This window comes from Sardina pilchardus, chromosome 21 (assembly GCF_963854185.1).
Source record: "Sardina pilchardus chromosome 21, fSarPil1.1, whole genome shotgun sequence".
Classification (NCBI taxonomy): Eukaryota; Metazoa; Chordata; class Actinopteri; order Clupeiformes; family Clupeidae; genus Sardina; species Sardina pilchardus.
In genome coordinates this window covers 27,890,354-27,910,953 of record NC_085014.1, presented here as the reverse complement: position 1 = coordinate 27,910,953, position 20,600 = coordinate 27,890,354, and the positions used below count along the sequence as shown (strand labels likewise).

Sequence of the window (20,600 nt, the reverse complement as noted above, 5' to 3'; positions counted from 1 at the left end):
GAGAGAGATGAAGTGGATAGGGCTGGGAGGAGAGAGGGGGATGGGTCATGATGCTCACTGATAGCTCTCTCTCTCTCTCTCTCTCTCTATCTCCCTCTCTCTCTACCTCCCTCTCTCTCTCTATCTCCCTCTCTCTCTACCTCCCTCTCTCTCTCTATCTCCCTCTCGCTCTCTCTTTCTCTATCTCTCTGTCTCTCTCTCAATTTGCTCCTCTCTCTCTCTCGTAGAGAGTCACCTGAGCATGTCTTTGTCTCCCTTTCCGCTCAGCTGGGCCAGAAGGAGATGGCTCAAGGGGCTCTGTGTGTGTGTGTGTGTGTGTGTGTGTGTGTGTGTGTGTGTGGTGTGTTTCATATTTTTGGTTTCAGCTGCTTGGGTCTGATTGGGTATCTCTCTCTGGTGAGCGTGTTGGTTGTGATGAAAGAGTAACTGTGGTAAAGACCCTGAGCAGGTGCAAGTGTCGTGGTGCTTGTGAACGCTGTTGGATTCTTGCAGATTGGGCAGAAATGTGGCATGAAGACTGATGGTGGTGATTAGCAGGCTAGATGAGGGACACATTACTACCCGATCATCCGGCCATCTTTACGCATCCTTAGCACACACATGTGAACGTGTGCGGTGGAGTTGTAGATTTTTCCCCCATTCAGCAGCTCACGTCAGCAGGCTGTGGCTGGATGTGTCGCCTGGTGACGGAGAGCCCTGGTCATGTGCGGCCGGCGGAGATGGAGGCTTACATGCTAGTGTTTGACCCTCAGCTGTTGCTAAGTGACCGGAGCCCAGCGCCCCCCCCCCCCCCCGGTACTAAAGGTTAATGTGCAGCGCCAGCAGCTGTGCTCTGTTTAGCTTTGTTTTGCTACATGCTTCACTCATGTGCTCTTCATCTCCACGTCACCTCGTCAGCCTGTCGCTGACGCCCCGTGTTCACTTTGGGGAAAACTCAAGCGCAGGCTTTGACCAGCAGGTGGGATTATTGCCCCCCCCTGCCCCCCCTCGAGCCCCTCAGTGTCAAGTACTCAAGCGCTACACTATCCATCTCTGCCACACATTAACACTCAGAGATGTGTGTGTTGACGTGCAGACACACGAGGAAACAGTCAGAGGTGGAGGACGGGCCGGAATGCTGAGTGACCCCTGCGGTCTGAGGTCTGAGGACCCCGCGGCGGGCGCAGGAGTTGGGGCGTGGCACGGCGCGCCGGGCGTCCCGCGAGGCTCCCGTTACAGACGGCTCTCCGCCGGGCTGTCAGGCCGCTCCCGCGCCCCCTTGGCACGCGCTCAGCAAACGTGTTGACAGAGTGTTCAACACGCACGCGCCACTTTATTTTATTTTTCTATTTTTTTTCCCCCCACCCCATCAAAAAATCTCTGGCCTGGTTTCAGATCTAATGAAAAATTGTGATGGGAGCATTCCTGGCATGGCCACGTCGAACACCCCCAAAGGCAAAGACTTGGCGCCGTGGCTGTTTTTCTCCATTTCCATCCACTTTTTATTTTTTGTGTGCTGCTGGCTTAAGATGATGAAAATAGAGCAGCGGAGAGCAGCTCGCGCCAAAAGCACATCAGCTCCGCTGATCTGGACCTCGGCGCCGCTTCATCTGACGTGGAGAAGAAAGGTGAAGGTGAGGAGGTGGCACGCACAGGGCCAGCTGTGCCTCGCACGCTTGACCTGCTGTGTGCCGAGCATGTGGGAGTGACCACAGACAGTTGTGCTGACAGACAGGTGTGCTGGACTGCAGCTGCCTGCCTGCCTGCCTGCCTGCCTGTCTGTCTTTTGAGCTCTTTAGTCAGGTGATGCAGGATCGAGTGTGTGCCCTGCACATCAGCCGCTGGTGTTGTGTGAAGATACTTTGTGACTAGTCATCTAAATGAAGCGATGCGTGGCTCTCACTGAACAAGCCTGTTTAATTCAATTTCTTTAATTTCATCAAAGCTGGTCGTCATAAGGCGCACTGACTCGTACGCTGTGTTCAAAGTACAAAGTGAATTTAATACAGTGAATCACCAAGTCTGAGACATTTATATTTAAAGCCATTGTTGCTGAGCAGACAAGACTCATCTGTTCAATCTGCCAGTGAATCATTAAGGGTTGTTGTTCTCCTGTCGCTTGGGTCTCACAGAAAGTCAGAGAAGCCTTGTACGGCAAGCAGAAGATGTCCAAATATCAGGAACCGGCTCAGTTTGGGTCTGGATACCTTTGACTGCATGTCACAGCCATTGCTGTGGAACAGCTCCACTTCCACACGCATGAGTTGGCTCTGGAGAACCAGGCGTTTTTATGAGTTACTTTTTATTGTTTCAATTTCAGAACAAGCACAGACAAACAAAGCCATGCTTTGGAAAAGAGAAGATAGGGGGTGGGGCCATATATACAACTCCCAGAGCAAGCTGTGAAAGTGACTTCTGTTTTCTTCCGAGAGTCTAACAGGCCCAGCGCTCACGGAGATGAGCGTTAGCGTCGGGAGGCTTTGACTCGCTTTACCCGCCCCTGCAAGAAATCAATTGCGTCTCCCCGCTGGCCTTTGTACTCGTGGCCGTGTTGTTGGCCGTCCATTTGCACTGTGTCAGGAGAACACGGGGGAGCGCGCGCTTTCTTCTCGCCGCCGCCGCCGCCTCACGCCGCTCAGGACTTAAAGGTTAGCCGAGGAGCAGACGCTCAAGGAGACAAGCTCAGAGGGCCGCTATCTGGTCTCTGGCGCTTTGGAAGGCCTCAGAAGAATAGCTCATTCTGAAATGCTTAGCTCATCCTGCTCTTTTATTTCAAAAACATGAATACATCATTATCTTTGTACACTGTACTACCTTCAGGCATTAGGGAACATTGTGTATTCAGAATATCAAGCCATTTAAAAAGACATTCTAGCTTTTTACTTCAAAATAAGTATCTGGCCTTGGGACTTTACAACACATTCATGGGACATTGAAAGCACACAGAGACAGAGAGAGTACACCTTGTGCAGTATTAATGTTGCATAAGAGTCATTTGCACAGCCTCAAAGAAACGTTTCTTCCTTTCAGCCTCAATGAATATCAAGAAAAGAAACTGAACTGCTGAATAAATGTGTTAAATGTGGTACATTGCTTACAGTAATATAGCCAAGTGTTGATGAGTAGACTTGTTTTAGCATTGGCCATATATATATATTTGATTTAAAACAAAGCATGTCAGTATTTTGTAGATTTTTAAAAGGAGAAGGGATTTAGTCAAGATTTGGCAACTGAAACGTAAGGCATATTGGTCACCAGATTGTTTAAGAATGCTGGGCCTTTGATTAGAAAAATCAGTTTCTGCCAAAATTGCAATTGTCTATAGCACAAGACCATGTCTTGCAACCAAATTCTCCCTATCCACGCACAGCATTTTAGTCATATTCATTATAGCTTCACTTTGGATGATGCTGTGAGATTGCTGGCATTGGCGGCACAGACAGAAAATGTCTTAGTTGGTAGGCTATGCTATGTGGACGCCACCGGCAGTAGTGTCCATGGCAGCTTTTGACAATCTGTTTTATTATTCTCCAATACACAGCTAGCACAGCACTCATCCCATGTGTAGCTGGCGCCCCTGTGGTGAGAGAAGGCTCTCCAGTGTTCTGTGTGTGGTGAGCTTGCACAGTGGCCCTTTAAACTCAAAGGTGATTTTGAGGCTCAGGTAGAGTTTAGTTTGCATAATCAGAGAATCCACTTTCGGAGGAAAAACGTTTTCTCTTATTCAGACGATCATTTCGTATAATCCCTCCATTGTTTTTACAGTAGTGATCCACCGGAGGGTCCTGCCCCCCGCCCTAGTCTTAGAACCACTGCTCTAGGGTGCTTCTTACTGTTCTATCATATTCTACAGATTTCATTCACGACTCGTATTCTTCTGTCAGATGCCTGCAGTCTGGAAATCTGATTGAGCCTGCAGAGCTGTAAACTGGTTCTGATGATATGCTCACTGAATGCCCTTGCAGCTGCGCCAGTATTTTTAAACTTTTCCACTGACCGCCCGCCTGCCTCTCTCCCTCTGCCTCTCTCTCTCTCTCTCTCTCTCTCCCTCTCTCTCCCTCTCTCTCTCTCTCTCTCCCTCTCTTGCTCTCTCGCTTGTGCTTGGCTGGCCTGTCAGATCCTAATGAGGTAGAGGGCCATAAACTCTGTGGAGATGCCCGGCCCCTGGACCCTGGACGTGAGGGCTGCGGGGTGGGGCGGTGTGGCTGCTCTTGGGTGTGCAGGCGGGGCGGGGGCGGGTGGCCGCTGCCAGAACGATTTCCAGTCATTTTGAGTGGTGAGGCTGGGGCATTGATTGGTGTCAGTGATTAAATGGCTAATGCTTCATCAAAGATCCCAGACGGAATGATGAGTGTTTTAGGCTGAGGGTTTGAGCGGTAGCTGAAGCACATGTCCACACTAATGCACACACACTAACACACCCACAAATAAACACACACACACACACACACACACACACACACACACACACACACACACACACACACACACACACAGAGAGAGAAACAAAACACCCTCACACACATGCATATGGTTTTACTAGCTTTTAGACACTGTTGGTTTTGTGGAAGCTGTAACTCTCTCAGCCTGAGCGTGGAATAGCAGATGTTATCCACTAAAACCTTATGACCATTTCATAATTAAGGTATTCACTGTGCCGAACATGATAGTATATAGGGTAATTAATCGTAATGATCTAATTAAAGAAATACATTGATTCATTAATCAACTGCTGTTCACATATTTCAATGCTTTGGTCCATGTACGCACATTGTCATGAGAGTGAAGTCATGGCTGTTGGCATGGGGACTGTTGAATAACACTTCTCTGACTACAGTGTGAGGCACGGGGTATGACGTGTGAAGATGACTCGGAGAAAACAGTTGCTGTTGCATAACAAGGGGTGTGTGTGTGTGCGTGTGTGCGTGTGTGTGTGTGTGTGTGCCGTGTGCCGCTTGCGTGCGTGCGTGCGTGCATGAGTGTGTGTGCGCCTGCCTGCGTGCGTGCGCGTGTGTGAGAGAGAGACATAGAGTGTGTGTGTGTGTGTGTGCCTGTAGTTAGGGCTTTCCTGCTGTGCTGCTGTGGTAACTTCATGTCAGTCAGGTCAGGGAAGCAGGTAAGGACATGTTGCCCTATGGCTGACCCTCTCCTCGGAGAAAAGAACAAACCACACAACATCTTGACAGGATGCTCAGGAGAGAGGCAGCCATATGCTAGGGTTCAGTCCAAACAGAGGCAGTAAGCTACTCAAAGTGTAGGCACTTGCTATGAACCTAGTATCCAAAAAGCATGACAAGCACATGCTATTAACAAGATGTGCTCTCGAGGTCCCCCTCTGGTTGAGAAGCACAATTATGAACAAACTAAATATGTTTCTTTTGCAACAACGTATGAACATAACTCCGATAAAATGTAAATGTACCGACAGTAGTCTGTAGAAAAATGTAAAAAAATTAATTTAACGTAGCAACTCTCGATTTGGAGTCAGTAAGCGTCTACAGAGAGCTGCTCAGACAATGGCAGAAGTGGAGCTAGTCATGTTATGAGGTTATGTGCCATCAGAATGATGTTGGAAACGTTATATTAAAGGTGCTCCAAACGATGTTGGGTAACATCACTTCTGTTGACAAGCAAAACAGAGAGCTAGCTCACCCCTCCACTGTTTTCATAGTCATGAGTGCACTCACAAAGTGCTGTACTGTTAATGGATATGACCTTAGGGCTAGAAGTATCAATAAAGCTTCTTTAAGATGCAGGAGTAGAGAGGCTGAGATGAGGGATGGAGAGGAGGATAGCGTTGATGTTGATGATGATGATGATGGTGATGATGAGGTAGGACAGAGTGAGAGATGGAAGAGAGATGGAGAGATGAAGTCATCATTGACAATGCACACTAATGTTGTGATTCATCACTCGTCAGTCGACTCGTCATGTGTGCTTATGAGGCAGTGTGCTGACTGGCCAATGCCACGTATTAAAGATGGAAGGGCTTGATCTTTCATCATGGCTACGTCTGGTTTACCTTCCACACACACACACACACGCGCGCACACACTTAGATGATATCTGGTTAATTCCATAAAGCAAGTTGAGCAATGCACCATGTGCACCAGTTTCCTCCACGTTGCTTCAAGGTGTTGCCACACAGCAGATTGCGGAGCGCACCCTGCCATCTTGTTGCCTGTGATTCCCTCCCTCCCTGCACATAATGGGAGATTAATCGGGCCACTATGGGAGCACCATGTCCAAAATCCTATTTATTTGCATCAGCTGTTGATTGAGGTAAACACACATCTTAGTGCTTAATCCGACTTAACACTTTCATCTGTTCGGGCTCAGAGCCTGCGCTGCAGTCTGTCATCAGTTGAGCACCATCGTCGACCCATACGCGAATGTGTGTGTGTGTGTGTGTGTGTGTTGATGATGGTGCTCACACCCACACACACACACACACATTGGAGTGTATATGTTAATTATAGTGAGCGAAATTCTTTGCATACAAGTAGTGGGTACCGCAATTAGGTCCTGCAGTTAACATGCAGTGGTGATACTCCATGGACCGGTGTCATGTAGGTATGTGAAACAGAATAATAGAGTATGTATACCCTATGTAGTATTTATGTATGCCCAATATGCAGTATTTATGCATACCCTATATACAGTATTTATGTGACGTAAAACTACACTTAGCAGGCACGCTGTGGCATTCATTTGGTGTGGTGCATTATGGCAGGTTAATGGGCAGTAAATGGAGTTTGTGTTTATGAACAAATGAACCATGAGGAGGAGAATTCACTGAATCTGACACAAGAGATGAGAATCGCTGTACTATCCTGTGTTACAGTATTGGATTAGTAAATCCAATCGCTGGGAAATCAAATAAGCATCGGAGGGTAAAATCCTGTGGGTATTAAAAACCTAACCTAACCCTTAGAACTGACACTGTTACCATGGGGGCAAATCGCTGGAGTAAACTAGAGAAGCACTCAGAGAGTGCAGACCCTCCGCCTGTATTGTTCCTCTTACTAGGCTATGAATACCATACCATGCCATTAAACCTTGCATAAACGCCCCCTGGATCCAGACAGTAATACGGATCACTCCCAAAATTTAATCGTTTCTTCCTTGGGTCATTTCAGACCTTTGCTGAAAATGTCATCGAAATCCATCCATTACCTTTTGAGTTATCTTGCTAACAAACAGACAGACAAACAAACAAGGGGGTAAAAATGCCATCCCGTGGTATATCTGGCAAAGGTAGAAATAACATCAAAACCAATGTTTCTGGAACTGTAGCATACTATAGAGGCAATGCTAATGAATGAAACTGCAGGCAACACATGCTGCCACAGACAGTGGCCGACATAAGTAAAAGCTTGTGCTGTATTTAGAATGCTGTCGTATCTTAGCGCTGCTATAGCTTAGCTCCCCTGATTGTCAAGCTCCTACACACTCATATCTGATTACAGGAGGACTGTCAAACTGCTGTTGAGAGCTGGGCAGATCCTGTGTGTGCGTGTGTGCGTGTGTGCGTGTGTGTGTGTGTGTGTGTGTGTGAGAGAGAGAGAGAGAGAGAGAGAGAGAGAGAGAGAGAGAGAGAGAGAGAGAGAGAGAGAGAGAGAGAGAGAGAGAGAGGCGAGGAAGAGGAAGAGACAGCGCCTTAGCACTCCTCACCACCCACTCTTCCGAGGCTTTTCCTGGGCGTCTTGGGCGTCCTGTCTGATGTCTTATTTGTCTGGGTGTTGTGTTGTCTTCGGTGTGGTGGGCCCAGCAGGGGGCCTGATAATTACGCTTCTGTGTGTATGATTTATAAATCATGTATTCTGCACAATTGCTTTGTCGCTTTTTAAGCAACCCAGATGTGTTTTGCCTCCAGAGTCTGGTTGGTTGCATTTATGCTGTATACTATATGCAGTGTGTGTGTGTGTGTGTGTGTTTTCCTACACACAAAGACAAACAGGGCGAGATGAAGAGACATAAATATTTATGACTTGGTTGTTAAAGACGTGTTTGTCATTAGAGTTTGCCTGTGGAGCTGCATGGGAAATGGCATGGCAGTGCTGTGATGTATTACATAGCAATTTTCTCAGACGGACGCAGTTTCATTCTGCCACACTGGGCAGAGTGTGTGTGTGTCTCTCCTCTTTGTGTTTGTGTTTGTCTATGTGTGTGTATATGATAATGAGTGTGTGTGTGTGTGTGTGTGTGTGTGTGTGTGTGTGTGTGTGTGTGTGTGTGTGTGTGTGTGTGTGTGTGTGTGTTTCTAGAAGCATGCATGCCTGTGTAATCCTTTGCACAGTGGTGTGTGATGATTAAGTGCCGAACTCCCACGGCAGGCAGTTGTGCTGCGTCCCTGAGGGGGAGCTCTGGCCAGTGGGGGAGGAAGCAGGTGTGGGACTCCACCGCTACGCCTGGAGAAGAAGGGAACAAAAGAGCAGGAGAAGGAACAGACCGAGTGGAAAACTAGTGTAGAGAAATGAGAGAGTGATGAGGGAGAGAGACAGAGAGAGAGAAGAACAGAGGGTGGGAGAGCGAAAGCAAGAGCATTAACTTGGCCGTGCCTGGCGGTACTTGAGTGGCCCAACTCTCGTGTGAAGAGCGGTCAGGGTGAGGAGGGTGAGGAGGCTGAGTGGCGGTCAGGTGAGCAGGTGAAGAGACTAGAGTCTCTCTGCTGTGCTACATACAGTAAGCTCACACACTGTGCTCCCTATCATACCTCAGATACTGGTGGACAATGGACCTGCATGGCCTGCCGTTAGCATGGCTTGCTGGTACAGTATGCTTAATACTTTGTCCTACTTTGATGTGCACTGCTGGTGGGTGGGTGAGTGAGAGTGGAGCCGGTGAGTGGAGTGTGATGTGAGGGAGAGTGTGCCAGGCTCCAGGCCATCATGTGAGCCTGTGGAGGAGGCTCAGCTTAGCCCAGCCCTGGCATGCGTGCCGCTGCCCCTCCAATGGGGGCATATTTCATTCCCCCTACCCCGCCCCTGGCACTCCCCCCCCCGCTCTCCCGATCCAGAGCTAAGGCCTGTGTATCTTTGCTCGGGGGCCGGCAAATGTGTTTCGCCCCAACGGGAGCTGGATATTTATGTCGGAGGAGACGGCGCTCTGTTGGTGTGCTCAACCAATTAGGCTGCCCTGTCTGTTGTGAATCATTTTAATTAAACAGAGTTTACTGGCCTGTATATAAACATGCCCTCCTCCTTTTTTTTGGCCTCTCAGCGTTTCTCTCCATCACTCTTGCTCTTCGTCTGTCTCTCTCTCTCTCTCTCTTTCATAACCCACACATAAACACACACACACACACACACACACACAGGCTCAGCCATCTTAGGTGTGCGTTCCTAGGGTGCTGCAATGGGCCAAGGTGACGAGGCATGATGAGTTATTAGAGGCTCAGAGGAAGGTCACCCTTTGAGGCGGCGTGGTGGCAGGCAAACGAGCTGCACGCATATCACCGGATCTTAATTAAGTTCCAGCCCACAGCACAAGGTCTTCTCCTCTCACCTCAACATCACACCAGGAGTCAATTACACGTGCATTCACACCTGAGATACGCCTTTTAAAGGCAATCTCCTCACCTGATAGATTTTTGCGCGTCGAGACAACACCTTTTGCATACATATATGCACGGTGTTGCAGTTTCATAGAAGTTAAAATGTGCTTAGGCTTAGAAATGAGTGGTAGAATAGAAATATGCTTAGCCCCGGGTCTTCATTAAAACTCTTTCTCCCTCGTGTTTGCCCATTGTGTGGCTTCGCTTTGGCCTGTGGGCTTCAGGACTGATCTGGGGTCAGTGTTAAGATGACTTTGGGGCTCAGGGAGCATTTCCCCTGCTGGACAGTGCAGCTTAAAGAGAGGCCAGCAGCTGTAATTGCTTCTCCACGAGACTGACCAGGCCTTTTACTACCCCCAGGGCTCAACTGGACAGAGGCTGGTTCTTCTCCATCATGTTTTATTATTTTCTTGCTCTCTTTCTCTCTGCTTGTGTTTTAGTGTCAAACTAAAGGAAAGGGCAATTCTAAATTGAAACTGAACACAGAATTGAACATCACTGGCCAACGATAGTGCTGGTCAGCCTTTATACAGTAAGTGGTTCATGTCATGTTTGGGTTCTCTGCATTTAATCTCACCCAGTGGTTACAGTGATCCTTTGCCATACCTTAAACAGGACTGCTGAACAAATTTGAGCTTGCCCACATTCTGCAGTGTAACTTTCCATTTCACACACACATACACACACACACACACACAGTCAGCAGCATGGGTCATGTCCCAGTGTGTTGTCTGTGTGATGGACTTTATATGAGTATTCCAGGAAGGGCTCTTTGGAGAAATAGCCAGAGGCCGTAAAGCAGCCATTGTGGGCACAGCCAGTGGGCAGTTTGATTAGCGGTGAGTCACAGGCTGCAGGTGGTCAGTGATCAGTGATGACGGGTCTGTTATGAAGAGAGAGAGAGAGAGAGAGAGAGAGAGAGAGAGAGAGAGAGAGAGAGTGTGTGTGTGTGTGTGTGTGTGTGTGTGTGTGCGAGCGAGCGTGTGGTTTAGCGACAACAGAAGGAACAAATACAGCCTCTGGGTATAGGTGTAAAAGGAAGGCTGTGGACTGGAGTAGGTGCATCAGCAGCATCACACATGACTGTTCATCATATCTGTATCTGAAACTTCAAAGATTCAGACCCTTTCATTGATCTCTGCAAATATACTGTAGAATATCAACATTCATCACAAGTGTTTCTATGTAAGGTGACTCTTATAGATGCAGTGAAAATAGTGAAACATCATTAATCGTATTATGAACACACACCATGATCCATATACTACAGCGTCTCTGTTTAGTATAGAAGATTACAGTTTAGATCATGTCCTGCCTTCCCCACGCAGGCTGTATGGCCTAAATGAATGGCAACTCAGGGAACAGGGAAAAAAAGCTCTTTCAGTGTAATGACTCTGATGCCGTCTGAGATGTGAAAGGGCCATCTGCGGCGATGGCACAGCACTGGTGTGTAAATGTCCGTCATCTCTGTGACTTTGCTCGTTATGTAGGTGACCTGCGCATGCGAGGGACGCGAGAGGAACGGCACAGACTCGGGCACGGTAATTACCTGCCTGCGCCTCGCTTTCACACACACCCGCCGTAATGATATTCATGCCTCCATTGATATGCAGCTCCCAACTACAAAGCGCTGCCAAGAACAAAGAGCTTCACAGCAGCTTCACAGTTCCTCACGGCTGTCTAGCGCTTGTTTGTTTGTGCATTAAGTAAGCGTAATAAGAACATTTAACAGACCAGACGATTCATTAGGGTAACCTCATGCTCCTGGGTAGTAAGGAATTGCTGGGTGGACAGTGTTGACGTATTTATATATTTCTTTGTTTGGTTTTAAACGTTTGTTCTGTATTGTTGATTGACATCTGGCCAGTGGCTTTTAGTTACATAAGAAGGATTGGCTGAGGTGAGATACGGTGCGGTTGGTTCAGGACTGGAATTCTGCAAGCTCATTCCACACATCAAGGTAGGAAAAAAGAGAAAGGGAAAAAAAGAAACGAGTTCACCTGCAGTCATTGCCACCGAAGGTGCCTGCAAGGTGACACAAGCGCTAAAACCAAGCGGCTCTGTTTTTTGAGTGGCTGCCAAGCCTTGTGAAGTGATCCCCCAAGACCCAGCTGTAGTCTACATTTATCCACTTCTCCGGAGTATTTTAAGCATGCAGACGCGCGAGCACGCTCACCCCCCGGGCTGTGGCACTGGCTGGGGCTCAACTCAGGCCTCCTCCCCTCGCGCTGGTGGTGCTAATGGCTCCGCGCGCTACGTCTTGGAAGGCGATGTATAGCGGCCGGCGGGACTTGATGGATACGGCGCCTGACTGTGTAAATTGTGCGAAGCGTTAACTCGCGGCTCGTTAATGTTTTATGCTAGTTAAACTCCGTGACCCCGATCCGCCGACAGCTCAGGGACTGAGAGCATGAGTGATGAGAGGGGTCATCAGTCAGCCCCCGCTGGAGGTAGCACCCAGGCTAACGGCCTCCGCCTCGTCCTTGGCATGCCTGTGATGAGAGGTCATGGCCTGGCAGAGTGACCTTCCTGCTGTCCTCCTGATTACATGAACACTAACCAGCGTGACTATAAACAGGTGTTGCCAATATACCTTTGTGAAATAGCAATGACATTAGCATAGCAATGGCAAGAGACACAGCTATGTTACTGCTCAGGCTATCTGAGTGTTCCGAACTCCACAGTACTGTACGTGACTCTTTAGAGTCCGAACGATCCCTGTCTCTTTGCTATCACCAGTGATTTTTCTTATGAACGATCAGCCATTGAGGTTACACCTGGATCTCAGGTGAGGATCACGAAGGGATTTGCTGCAGTCAGAGACTATCATTTGAGAGAGTCGGCTCTGAGCCCTAAAACTTCACTAAGAGCTCACTTGAGCCTGTGACTCGTGGCCCTTTTAAAGAGGTGCTTGGAGGGATATGGTCTCTCCTTACTGAGGCACCAAGGTAGTCTCGTGAAGGTTAGCAGGGATGGAACCAGATCAAGGTTATCCAGTGGTGCGTCATCACAGCCACCACCTCAACCTCATCCCCCTCCACACACACACACACACACATACACACACACACACACACACACACACACACACACACACACACACACACACACACACACACACACACATTCATATGCACATGCATCTCTCCCTGCTGCTATATATATTGTGACCGGTGTGGTAGACCACGGCCCATGGACAAGGACATCCATCCCAGCGGGGGCTGTGGAGGGTGTAGGATGATGTGGACGCCTCCACCCACGCTCCCCCCCCCCCCCCTCCCCTGAGGCTGTAGATCAGGCCCCATCAGGCAGCACCACTGACAGCTCATTCCATGCGGGTGGGGACAGATATGGACTTGAAGAGTGTGTGTGTGTGTGTGTGTGAGGGGGGATGAGGATGTGTGTGTGTGTGTGTGTGTGTGTGTGTGTATGTGTAAGTGTGTGTGTGTGTGCTGTGAGGTGTGTATGGAGAAGGGGGGTGATCAGCAGCGATCCATCACCGCATCGCCGCAGCAGCCCGTGGAGCGTATGCTCTCCATCACGCCGGCCGCTGGACGTGGGTGTGGGCGGCGCGGGGCAGCGCGGAGGCCGACGGCCCATAAAGCAGGAAGCCGCCGCTGACAGGGCCTCCGCCGCGCTCGCTCACTTTTATCGCCACTTATGAGACGGCAGTTAGCGCCGCTGTTAATAAGCAGCCGCCCGGAATTAGACGCTTCGCAGGAATCCGACTGCGGCACCCAGGCAGCCCTTTTTTTTTCATCCGCTCCACCCCTTCCTCTCTCTCTCTCCGCCACTCTCTCTCTCTCTCTCACACTCTCCGTCTCTCTCTCCGGCGGACGACTGGACTCTCCTTAGCGGGGGCCAGACGAGCTGCTTTTTAAGTGGCGGCCGGTCAAGTAGCGTGATGGAAGGAGAGGGGCAGAGATGAATGGAGGGGTCGATGGACGGTCCAGGGAAAAGGGCAGGTGCAGTAGCCGCCCGGTCAGGGTGCCTCTCGCGTGTCAGATGTGGCTCTCTCAGAAGTGGCTCGTCTGGAATGGAGAGCTGAGAGATGAGAATGAAGGAACAGAGAGAGAGAGAGAGAGGGAAGAGGACAGGAAAAAAAACGAGAGAGGAGAGCTGGAGAACAAATGTCAGTGTGTGCTGTCACAGTGGTCTCTCAGTAGGTCAGCTCTACACCTCCAGCCCTGTGTGAGAGTCAAGCATGTTTTCATCTCCTGGCACAGTCTCTTGCCTGGAGGAATAGCACGCACACTCACACTAACACAACGCAGGACTGGTGAATGAAGATCTACTGTTTGTATTCTCAACCACAGAATATATTCACTTAAAAATGCACCACTTAAATGATATGGAGGTTGCGGTCATGCAGAACATGAGCATATTAGATGCATAAAACTGAGGCGAGGCATCGCATGTGAATGTTGCTTTCAGGGTTGCTGGGGGAGATGTAAAGATTGCAGGGCTGATGAATGAAGAACTGCTGTTTGTATATTCAACCGCTGAATATATTCACTTAAAATGCAACACTTAAATGATATGGAGGTTAAATCATACAGAACGTGTAGACATTAGGCGCATAAAACTGACGGGAGGCATGTAAATGTTGCTTTCAGGCTTGCTGGGAGGAGATGTAAAGATTACTTCACATCCATGGGCTATGGATTCAGCTCCAAAGCAGCATTGGCAACGAGTGAAGGTGGCAGTCAAAGCACTCGTACTTCACACAGTGCTAAATTGGTCCCATAGGAAGCACAATGAGTGTGTGTGTGCGCGTGTGTGTGTGTGCGCTGTGCCAAGTGTGTGTGAAGAGGTAGATTGGTAGATGGCTGAAAAACTAGCGCTCCCATTGAGAGCTGAACCAAAGTGGGCCCAGCTCACACATCTATTTATAGCCTCCATTCATGTTTTTTTTCTCTTCCGTAATAATAATAGTGCTTCTGTGAGGGAAGGGGCGCTGGCATTGCATCACAGCACCAGCCAGTCTATCGACAGCCAGCCCTGGACCCACAGTGGACAGACACCGCCCTGGTGTGTGTGTGTGTGTTTGTGTGTGAGAGAGAGAAATGTCAGTAGTCCACCTCTCACTCAGCTGAAAGTAGGTTGAGCAGCACACACTCTTCCTGCTTATGGGGGCTCTCAGCTGATGAGCTTTTTACAGCTGTGCTTGTGTGCAGTGATAAAGCCTGTGGTGAAAGAGCACAGGACTATAGAGGTCACAGGTCTAGGTCATCTGTGTGTGTTGTGATTGGGAGCCAGGCTCTCTCTGAATGGCGCGGCCTTGGCTCTAGAATGCAATCAGCATTAAACTCAGGAGCTGGATAGAGAATGGTGTCTCCTACAAGAAAAAGCTAAATAGAGTTAAATCATATTGATAACAGTAATACCCTATAAGTAGCATACTCCAATAATTCAGATAATAGTTCTTTTGCTAGACAAAATAGTAGACAGGTATGTGGATTAATCTGTGTAGTTGAGAGTAATTGATAGCTGCAGAATTGTATAATAATTTCTCCAAACACGATAGCGCAAGATTATACTAGCCTACATTATAATTCTCTGTTGCCATCCAAACTATTTGAGCGACCTCTTCTAAAAAAAAGTAGCACAAGCACAATGATTAAACCAAAGCCCTTGGTGTGGAATCTATTGTGCTATGCCCTCTTTCCTGCTCATGTATTTGCCTGTTTTGGATGCGAGGCTCTGCATGCTCATGGGCTTGTAGCTCTAGCCTACAGTACAGCTAAGGTCATGTTGCTCCCATCCTCCAGCATGCTGTCTTGCCTGTGCTCCTGCCTGCTCGTGCTGATCCCAGATAGCCAATGCCGGGCGGGTGCAGGCCCGTGTAGAGCCTCCGTGTGGAGGACATGTGTTTGTGGTGCTGAGAGTGGTGGAGGGATGTTCTCTCCTGCTTTGGCCCGGGTCACTTGCTTGTCGGCGAGAGATTAGGGGGAAATCGATGGGCCGGCGGCGTCCCTCTGGCCCCCAGCGCCGCGCGCTCTCTCTTCCTCCTGCTGCCCATCCCCCCACTCACCTGGTCAACCCCACAGCTCCCACTCTGCTCCATTCATTTGTGCATTTATTGTGGACACTGTTGTTGCTATTTTTCTTTGTCTCTCTATAACTCCCATCCCTTTTTCCTCTGTCTGACCTTCTCTGTCCCCCCTTTTCTCCCCCTCCCTTCTCCCTCTCTTTCTTGCGGTCTCTCCCTCTGTCCTGTTCTCTCCCTTCTTCCCCTCTTTCTCCCGCTCTCTCCTTTCTCCTCCCTCTCTCCCTTTCTCTCCCTCTATTTTCCTGTAATAGAAACCATGTTCTTTTGACTGTTGTTGTTGTTGTTAATTATGTTAATTATGTTACTGTTATTGTTGTTGCTGATATAGATGTCTTTTCTTTCTCACTGTAATTTGCCTTTCTTTGCTAGTCTTTTATGCATTTGCTTCTGGGGCTCCTGAGCCCTCTCTTTCTCTTTCTCTCTCCCTCTCTCTCTCTCTCTCTCTCTATCCGTCTCTCTGTCTGTCTGTCTCTAACCTTGCGTTCGTTGGTTTTGTTGTGGCATGACCCCCAGTCCAGGACGATGCTGCCCCAGGCACGCAGGAGTACATTATGTTGCGGCAGGACTCCATCCACTCGGCGGATATAAGGAGTAAAGGCTCGCCCTTTCGTGCTAAGTGTCACGAAATCTTCTGCTGCCCGCTGAAGCAAGCCACCCTCAAAGAGAACTCAGAGCCTGAAGGTTTGTTTGCAACCCCTCCATCTTGTTTTTGATTTGTTCTGTTACACCTCTGTTTTTCTTCCTCTCCCTCCCTTGTTCTTTGCTGATGCCCTTTTGTCTCCACGTCTCAGAGCTGTCACTTCTGAACCTTTAGCTTTGACTCTTCTGTTGTGTGTGTTTTTTCTTCTGTTCCTTGTTATCTTGGTTGTTTTGTTGAAGGCATCTGCTCGGAGCATTGCTCTCTCTATCCCCAGATTATGCCTGTGTTTGCAAAAATGCCCGTCTGCCCAGTTTATGCCCGCGGGAGATGCCCTCCTTTACTCTGTTATGCGTACGTGCGTGTGTGTGTGCGCGCTCCTGTGTGTGTGTGTGCGTGTGTGTGTGTGTGTGTGCTTGCATGCATGTGTGCCTAGTGTAGGTGTGCGGTCCTCTCCCCCCGGTGCGTGGCCCTCTATATGACGGTGCCTCCGCGCCAGTGTGAGCAGCATGCGCTGGCAGTGCCAAGCCACCAGGACTGCACGGGGTGATAGGACGCTGGCGCAGATGCCCTTCCTCAGGGGCCGCTCGACGCTGGCAGCCCATTGGCTGCGCTGTAGAATTGGGGCATAGTGTACAAGAGAGGCCCACGGGGTCACACACAGCTCTTCTCCAGTCTCCTCTCCTCTCCTCTCCTCTCCTCTCTCTTCTCCTCTCCTCTCCTCCCTTCTCCCCTCCTCTCCTCTTCTCCTCTCTCCTCTCCTCTCCTCTCCTCTCCTCTCCTCTCCTCTCCTCTCTCTTCTCCTCTCCTCTCCTCCCTTCTCCCCTCCTCTCCTCTTCTCCTCTCTCCTCTCCTCTCCTCTCCTCTCCTCCTCTCTCCTCTCCTCTCCTCTTCTCTCCCCTCTCCTCTCCTCTCCTCTCCTCCTCTCTCCTCTCCTCTCCTCTCCTCATCTCTGCTAAAGGCTACAGAAGCAGGTCATGAGGAGGAGGATGCTGTTAGCATGCCCTCTTCAGCAGCTCTATGCTCTCACCCCTTCTCCTTCCTCAGTCTCATTCTTCTCTCTCTCTCCTTTTCCCTTTTCTCTACATCCCTCTTTTTCTCTCTCATCTTCCAGCTATTGCTTATGGCTGCAGCCCTTGTCCTTCACTCCTTTGCCATCTCTTTTTTCTCTTTCTTTCTTTCTTTCTCTCTCGTTCTTTCTGTCTTTCTTCATTCATTCCTTCCTTCCTATCCTTCCTTCTGTTTTTCTTTCTTACCCCCCATCTCTCTCTCTCTCTCTCTCTCTCTCTCTCTCTCTCTCTCTCTCTCTCCCTCTCTGGTGCTTGTAGACGCATGTGGCAGGGCCTGTGCCTGCTTGTGAGAGGCTGTTGTCTCTGCAGGCCTGGGTGCTAGTGATGGGAGGAGGGGATGGGTGGTGGGTGGGTGGTGGGTGGGTGCATGCTGTCACCAGGGCTGATGGTGGGCCGTGCCTTGCCATGTCTGTCCCCCTGTCTGTGTCCCAATCCCCTGTAGAGTGATAAGAATACCACCATGTTTCCTTTCCAGGACAGCAGATGGTTTGGGGGTAAGACTAGTGTCCTCTAGAATCCACATCCGCACAACCGCGTCTGGAGCTTTTCCTTTGAGTGCTCTCCAGCTACCTTATTTTTGGAATATTCAGCAATATGACAGACATTAGTATTGATGCCGGCGCCCAGGAACTCGAACAACACGCAGAAAGACTTGTGATATGAGGCTTTTATGAGCGAGATATGAGCTTTTTATGAGTTTGTGCGCAATATCTTTGGATTTATCACCAGACTGCCTCAGAGCATTCGCACCAAGTGGCACAGACGGAATCTTAGCTGGCAGGCACAGCACAACAGCAGACAGCAGCATCAACACAAACAGCAGACACGCAGGAGTCTCAAGGAGAGGGCTGGGCGGAGAGAGAGAAGGAGAGACAGATAGAGAGAGTGAAGAGGAGAGTGGCGGAATCAGAGAGAAGTCTACAGTACTACAGATCTATTATTCAGTTCGACTGCAACTCCACTTAGACGTGACTGAATTTACAAAGGAAGGAGGGAGAGTCAAGGAGAGACTGCAGGAGAAAAGGGGGAGAGAGAGAAGGAGACAGAAAGAGAGAGAGAGAGAGAGAGAGAGAGAGAGAGAGAGAGAGAGAGAGAGAGGCATGCCTTACATAATTCCGTCATCAGGAGTGTCGTTAACATTTCAGGGACTGCTCTGGTGCCGTGCGAACAGGAGACATCCTTCTGCAGTGGAGGGCCCCCTCCCTGGGGCTCAGTGTGTGTGTGTGTGTGTGTGTGTGTGTGTGTGTGTGTATGTGGCCTCTGAGCGTGCTGAAGTGATAAGCCTGTGGCGGCAGCAGCAGCAGTGCTGATGTGTGCACTCCCACAAGTGAAATATCTGTTGCTGACGCTCTAATCCCCCCTCTGATCAGCATCAAGCATCAGCTCTCCTGGCTCTGTGTGCACCGCTCCACACACACACACACACACACACTCACACACACACACACACACACACAATCACACAGACGCACGCCGCACACACACACACACACACACACACACACACACACACACACACACACACACACACACACACACACTCACACACAGACACACACACACACACACACACACATTCACACTCACACACAGAACTGTGCTCTCAAGACATGTACAATGTACACAGTCAGGCACATCTCCAGTAGCAGTCCTCCCTCCTATCTTCATTCTCTATCTCTCCTTACTGTCTGTGTGTCTCCTCTTGTTATTGTGAATCCCTTGCTGCCTAGACATCCCATCCCTTCTTCTTCCGCTCTCTCCCTCTCTCTCTCTCTCTCTCTCTCTCCCTCTCTCTGTCTCAGCTCTGTCTGTGCTGTCTCAGCTCATCGTTGTCTCAGTGCATCTACCCCACCCCTTTTTTCTCTCTCTCTCACACACACACACACACACACACACTGTCAGGGCTGCATGTTGTCCATGAGACCTCATGCCCAGAAGGTTCTCCTCCTCCTCCTCCTCTTCACGTCTGTGTGTGTCTGCACCACTCCGGTAATGAGGCGCCGATGGAGCCCTGCGCTCCTCCTCCCCCACTCCACCCTGGTCCCCAGAGATGCTGCTGGAGCTGATGGTGGTGGTGGTGCTGCTGGAGCTGGTGGTGGTGGTGGTGGTGGTGGTGGTGGTGGTGGTGGTGGTGGTGGTGGTGGTGCTGAGTCGTGCTAGTGGAGGCGCTCCATGTGATTATTTAAGCGACCTGGTTATTTACGAGGCCCTCAGCTGAGCCCTCGGACGGTGAGAGGGCTTGTAAACAGCGGGCCGGACGATGCTCCCCACATCGTAAAAGCTGACAGCACTGCTCTCTCTCTCTCTCTCTCTCTCTCTCTCTGGACTCACCACTCTGCAGCCTCTGAGTCCCCCACCACCCCACCCCACCCCACCCCACCCCACCCGCGACCCTTACAAGGCAGCAGGGAGACGGGAGGAGAGGGCGGGCCGCCTCCCCCTGCTCAGCCTACTCCTCAGGGGGAGTGTGCATGGGGGGGCTGGTGATGCTTCTCCCTTCATGAACTGTGTTTGATCTGAGGGGATAAAATCCAAGTAAGAACAAGTTTTTAAATGTGCGAGTATTCAAGTGTCTGTTTAATTAAAAGTGTAATTCATGTACAAGGGGGGGTACATTTCACCCCCCTTTATAGTGTTTCTAGACAAAGCAGGTTAGTTGGCCTAGCTGTGAAGCTAATTGAGTTACCCGAAGTTTGAGAAAAACATGTAGCCCACAAATAAACAAACAAGTGTTGTGAACAGTGAGAGCCAAAGCCAAATGGTGTGCTTTCTCTTTCTCCGTCTCTTTTCTCTGATTTCTTCTCTGAATCCCTTCTTCTCTGTTTCTCTCTCTCTCTCTTTGCGCCAGCTGCCGTGTGGCCAATAAAGTCCATGCAAATGTTGGCGCGCGCCAAGCAAACAGCCGAGGGCTCCAGTCTGGGTGGGATAATGGGCCTGTGAGGGAGCTGACTCCTCTCCTCTCCTCTCCTCTCCTCTCCTCCTCCTCCTCCTCTTCCTCCTCCTCCTGCCGCGTGTACTGGAGCTCAGGTCGCTGCCACTGCGCCTCCCCGCTCTATTTACACGTGTTGGGCGCTTAATAGGAGCCGGCCATGAATAAGTCATGTCGGGATAATACTCCGGGTCGACAGGCTCCGCACACACAGAGAGAGGGAGAGGGAGAGGGAGCGGCGAGCTGTAACATTGTCCCAATGTCATGCGTTAGCCACGTTAGCCACCTGTAATAACCAATTGGACAGACATGTCCTCTGTGTTTACCTGGTGCGTGTCGACACGCTCAAACCTTGTCCTGTCAGTGTAGGGGATGCT

General features: G+C 49.8%; 1 protein-coding gene across 3 annotated transcripts in view; it reads left to right on the top strand.

Moving 5' to 3' along the window:
• The window catches only part of fgf13a (fibroblast growth factor 13a), a 99,040-nt gene that overhangs the window by 28,634 nt on the left and 49,806 nt on the right, over positions 1 to 20,600 (top strand). For 2 of the 3 annotated variants that reach the window (XM_062525093.1, XM_062525092.1), the window contains exon 3: positions 16,101 to 16,268. The exons of the other annotated variant lie outside the window; for it this stretch is intronic. In XM_062525093.1, the coding sequence (XP_062381077.1) occupies positions 16,101 to 16,268 (168 nt within the window). The remainder of the gene's footprint in view (positions 1 to 16,100; positions 16,269 to 20,600) is intronic. 3 annotated transcript variants of the gene reach the window in all.